The following is a 5,308-nucleotide window of genomic DNA, read 5'->3' on the forward strand; positions in this document are numbered from 1 at the left end:
TCCATCCTGATGCGCCCTTGTCCTATGCTATCCCATGCCCATTAACTAACTTTGCATTTCCGCTTCCATCTCTGCAGCGAATACGAGGTTTCGATACTGGAAGAACATGAGCTCACCTCCGGTCCTCTGTCTATCCTCCAAACTGCAACGCGTTCTCATGCACAAGTCTTGATCTCATGTCGCAATAACCGCAAGTTACTAGCCAGAGTCAAGGCGTTTGACAGACACTGCAACATGGTCTTGGAGAATGTGAAGGAAATGTGGACAGAGAAACCAAAAGGTGGAAAGGGCAAAGGCGTCAACAAGGATCGCTTTGTCAGCAAAATGTGCGTCCGAATCCATGGTGATGCATACACGGCTCACAAGATGTTATCTACGCCCGCCTGCTAACTTTTCATGCTTGTTTCCATGATAGGTTCCTACGAGGAGACTCTGTTATCCTAGTTCTGTTGAGTTGAATAATACATACCACCGAACGTTTACGGCTTCTCGATGGTCACAAAACATTACATTAAGAGAAAATGGCAGCACCCAGACCTGTTGCATTCTGGCTTTTACCAAATTGCAAGCCTTGGTATTAATTCCGTGTGCTTGAGTTAGCAAGTCAACATCGACATGGATCTTGCCGGGGGGTTCACTCTTCTCCTTTCCGCATGGAGTCGTGTGCTCCTCGCGCCGTCTACTGCACATCAAATCAGCCGGAATACGAAGAATAATAAGCCATCTCTCTCAATTTCTCGGATTGATTGATTGATTGAATTTTTTTTCCCCATATAATCATGTAACGAACCTGATCGACACAAAAATTCTGAAACTTTGCTTTCATTTGTCTGGCGTCTGGGGGCTTTTTGCTCGCAGTATTCCCCACACATCTACTTTTTTCTTTCTATTCAATGTTTCAAAAGATGCAAGGCGCGATAAGGAAATGGATGAATAATAAAAATCTACCGGCTGGTGGGGAAGGAAAGAATTATACAATAACAGTATTCCTTCACATGTTTCTTTTAATTTTTCTATTTAAATAAACGCGGAAGATAAATAACCATTCAACCCTATCTACGCCTGATTTGTTCCCTCACTTCTCGTCATGTCCGCCTAAAATTACGCTTGCCACTCGTTTAACCACCATAAGGTATTCACACAACACCCACTTTGAGAGCAGCTTTGGAAGGCATCTAATCCCTATAACTTTTCAGGCAGGCAGCAACAAAGCGCATGCGGAGGTTAACTTTCTACCCCCTTCATTCATGGAAATGTGAGTAAAATGGTCATATCTGAAACTTTTATCTCCCCTTTCCCCAAACTGCTAGCGCATCACTTATGCTCCTATGATGGAACATGTAGTGAGCGACTTTAGTAGCGGATTGACCTCACATCAAATATGAGGATAATATGAAGCGCGCATGCGATTTCACCTCTTTAACAATTTATTGACCAAGTGAATAAACCTTACTTATCCGCGCTAAAGTCAATTCAACCATGCCCTGCACTTCATGCTCAATGCGCTCTTCTAGCGAAATCATAAGGGGTCTGAAGAGATTTGATGTTAAAAGTCCTTTCTCGAAATGAATATCCTCTCCGCAATCAAAACATTGTGTCTATCAGTCCGAACAAACGGACCAGGTTCGGCACACAATCGGGGTATTTAGTTCGTCCCCATATTTAGTCCTGGCATTCAGGGGTTCGTCCCCATGGGCTGCTCTCGTATTTCTTCATCGGCCTGTCTCTAGCTGGCAGCCAGCGACGGCATAAGGACCCTGCTTAAAAACCAAGAAGATCAGGGATGTCTCTATTATTGTATAAGCTCTTCATGGTTCCCGCTTCTCAGTTTCCTCCACGGGCCCGCACGGTTTTGAAGAGAAGTTACTCTTATTTTAAATCATGAAGTGGGCACTTCTTGCTGCTCTTCTGGCGTAACCTGCGCTCTCCAGGATCAGCCCTTACGATCGACAGGACAGCGAACGTCCTGACAATGTGACCGGCTTGGACTTTTACTATTATAACAATATCGGCTCGTACATCTGCCTGACTTCCTTCTTGCACGTAATACGAGATGCACCTTCATCGCAATATAAAAGCGGATTATTGACTGTAGTCCTAGGTACTACAATGGCATGTTCTCACTCTTCATCAGTCCGGTGTACGATCCCCCAGATTATCCGTCCCAGAACACGGATTACCCGTGTCGGGAGTATGAGAATCGGACCTTCGAAATACCGATGAATGCAATCTCGCAGGTTTCAGGAGATCTCCCCGAAATCAAGTCCTCAGCCAAATCCGTTCTACCTCTCCATTCAGGCATGGGACAAGCATTTTAACCTCACTCCGGGAACGGGACCTACCCAACGGAAATCAGCCAATTATACCGAGTATCAGGCGATCCATGTATACACCGGGATGGCGTACGTCGTTATTTTAAAGCAAAGCACCAGTGACCAAATCAAATTCGATACCGCAACAATTAATTTACTAACTACGCTTCCAATAGCACGTCCACTCATGACCCTATCTGGATCTACAACATGACCGACCGCGATGGACTCCTATACCGGTTCAAACGGTAGAATGAACGCAGCAGACTTCCTCGAGCGACAAGACTTCAAGTTCAACGCCTCGTGCATCTGCAAAGATGAGCGCGACGCCGGCAGTCTTCTCTATTCGGGCTCCCTCATCAATCCGACGGAAGACAGGAAATTCGACTGGGCCCAGAACCAGATCTCCACGCCCGGGATCTTGGGTTTCTTCAACGCGCACAGAGCGCAAGTGGTGATGACTGGGTCTTTCATTGTGGCTAATGAGAAGCACGGCTCGATGGTTGGGCGGGCTGAGATGGCTTTCCGCGGCGAGATTGACGAGGAGCGGTCGGATCAACTGCTCATGGGCGGGCGGGTGCCGGAATGGAATGCTACGCTGGGATTTGTGCGGGACAGTGTTGGGGGCGCGAAGTCTGTGGCTCCGCGGGTTTTGGTTTCGGGGGAGGTTGGGAAGTTGATTCTAGGAGGAGTTGCGGGCCTGGGGCTTGTGGTTCCGTTGATGTTCTTTTGAGGGTTATTTGTGATTGCTGATGAAAGATGAAGCGAGTAATTCCCATGTGGTCTACTGTATATGAATGCAGGCAGTTTTATTTTACACTAGCCTTCGACATTCTAGATGGAGCTGAATACATCAACTAGATAATTTAGATAGAGGAACTTTTATGTAGTAAATCCCGTCTGCAATATATATATATATATATAAAGATGCTTTCCTAATTAAGAATTTCTTTTAAATATGCATCACTCGTATTTTCAGGGGTGGCTCAATTAAATTATCGCATAACCAGGACAAGATTCCGCGATCACCAGACACGAAGAAAAGACGTACATATTTATATGTGAGTGATACAGGAAAGGAGTAGGCCGTAGTTATATCTTAACATTCACCAAAACGCATCATTTATTTAATGTACCTACACTTTTAAAAATCCAATATGAAAATTTCAACAAAATAGACACTCATCATCAAGCGTAAAAATTTACTAAAAAAAAAAAAAAAAAACAAAAAGAAGAGAGAAGAAAAATGAAAAAGCACCACATCATAGCTACTCGACATTTACACCGCATCCGCAACACCCCTCAAAAACTGCGCCAGGCCAAATGCCCCTGGATCCGGCACCTTGCCAATCCACTCCTCCTCACCACCCACATACACAGCCCGCCCCAAACTTGCTTTCATATGCTTTGTCGCCTCCGTCGCATCCTCCGCGGCCTTCACAGCTGTTCCCAGATCCCCAGACTCCGCCAGCGTGGTAATAAACGGCGCAAGCGCGTCGATCAGCGTCCTATCACCAACCTGCGCGGGGGTGTACTTCCCCAGAGCGCGCAGGGAATGATGCAGCGCACCAGACCACACCTTCGCGGTAACGGGCTTGGGAGCTGAGCCTGGGGCCTGTTCGCGGAGGCCGTGCGCGAGGGCGTTGAGGAAGATGGCGTAGACGGCGCCACTGGTGCCGTCCATGGTGTTTTCGACGATGGTGATGATTTTGTGGAGGGAGGTGACGAGGTCGTATGTGAGAGGGGTGGGAGGCGCATCAAGGTAGGAGAGGATGGCATGGGCGCCACGCTTGAGGCCGATGCCGCAGTCGCCATCGCCGACGATGGTGTCGTATTTCGTTATGAGTGGTTCGGCGTCGATTACGCGGTTAAGGCCGGATGTTAGGACTTTCTTGAGGATGGTGGGATCAACTGGGGATTGATGGGTTAGTAGTTAGTGGAAGAAGGGAGGGAGGTTACAGAACGTACGTTGGAGGTTGGACGGGGTTTCTTCCGCTACGACGGCTTTCTTGGTGTCATATGTACCCTATGATGCTTTTCCCAGGTGGAGGTGCCACAGGGGCTGACCAGCCGGCTTCAGAAGGGGAATCCAGAATGTCGAGGAGCGATTTCCCGGACCAAGGCGGTGTCAACGAGTCTAAGGAGCGAGAGTGCTGAATCCAACTCCATTGACGATTGGGGAGGAAGGCCCCCTGGATTATGCGGACAGGTTTTATGCAGTAATCTCGCGCCAGCTGAGTAGTGACCTCAGACGTCACCGCGGATAATTCGAGGGTGCTTACGGCTCCAAGGTTGTTGATGAGCAGGACGAATTCGTCCGATGCGGAGTATTTCAGGAATGCACGATCCTTATCATTTTGATCCAGTAGCTGGACAAGCATGCGCTTGATCAGCTCCTCTCCGGTAGCTTTGATTCGGTCGGAGCCTGGTTCATTGTGGATTCCCATTCCTACTTCAATTTCATCATGGGGTATCATTTCGTCGGAATTTGTGTCTGGGATTCCTCGTCCAGGAACATGGACATGTTCGAGAGAAGCGCCAAGGGAGACAATGTTCGCTGCAGCTAGTTGCGAGATTCGATATACATCGTCCAAAGACGAACTATTAAACGTATACTATCAATCAACGTTGCCAAATACTTGGTAACTCGAAAAAGAGAGGAAGGTTTTGTAACTTACCCGGACTCTGCAAGGGCACCAGCAATCTTCAACACTAGAATACTACCACCAATACCTCTCCTGCCAACCCTGCCACCTTTTGTTCTCCCAACTCCGACATCGTCACCAATGGCAAAGAACTCGGCCTTGATGCCCGCGGCTTTCGCCTTCTCGGTCGCCATCCCAAAATTCATGACGTCACCGGTATAGTTCACGGCAATCACGAAGACACCCTTGGATGTTTCAATGCGCTCCATAACGGCAGTCCTGACTTGCTCAGCAGAAGGAGAAGCGAATATAGTACCAGCCACGGCGGCGTCAGGAGGCCCTTACCCACGA

General features: G+C 48.0%; 3 protein-coding genes across 3 annotated transcripts in view; 2 read left to right on the forward strand and 1 right to left on the reverse strand.

The window, feature by feature from the left end:
* HCAG_02553 (small nuclear ribonucleoprotein Sm D2) overlaps positions 1 to 458 on the forward strand; it is a gene marked incomplete at both ends in the record, with an annotated part of 789 nt that extends 331 nt beyond the window's left edge. Inside the window, 2 exons of the mRNA XM_001542332.1 lie at positions 78 to 326; positions 416 to 458. Of these exons, the coding sequence (XP_001542382.1) occupies positions 78 to 326; positions 416 to 458 (292 nt within the window). The remainder of the gene's footprint in view (positions 1 to 77; positions 327 to 415) is intronic.
* A 1,656-nt stretch (positions 459 to 2,114) lies between these two features.
* HCAG_02554 (predicted protein) lies at positions 2,115 to 3,045 on the forward strand (the record flags this gene model as incomplete). The annotated part of the gene is made up of 3 exons (XM_001542333.1): positions 2,115 to 2,191; positions 2,238 to 2,402; positions 2,565 to 3,045. 3 exons carry the CDS (start codon positions 2,115 to 2,117, stop codon positions 3,043 to 3,045), a joined length of 723 nt encoding a protein of 240 aa, XP_001542383.1.
* Positions 3,046 to 3,591: 546 nt separating this feature from the next.
* Positions 3,592 to 5,226, reverse strand: HCAG_02555 (conserved hypothetical protein; the record flags this gene model as incomplete). The annotated part of the gene is made up of 4 exons (XM_001542334.1): positions 3,592 to 4,223; positions 4,281 to 4,338; positions 4,595 to 4,913; positions 4,991 to 5,226. 4 exons carry the CDS (start codon positions 5,224 to 5,226, stop codon positions 3,592 to 3,594), a joined length of 1,245 nt encoding a protein of 414 aa, XP_001542384.1.
* Between the last annotated feature and the right edge of the window lie 82 nt (positions 5,227 to 5,308).

This window comes from Histoplasma capsulatum, genomic scaffold, assembly GCF_000149585.1.
Source record: "Histoplasma capsulatum NAm1 scaffold_2 genomic scaffold, whole genome shotgun sequence".
Classification (NCBI taxonomy): Eukaryota; Fungi; Ascomycota; class Eurotiomycetes; order Onygenales; family Ajellomycetaceae; genus Histoplasma; species Histoplasma mississippiense.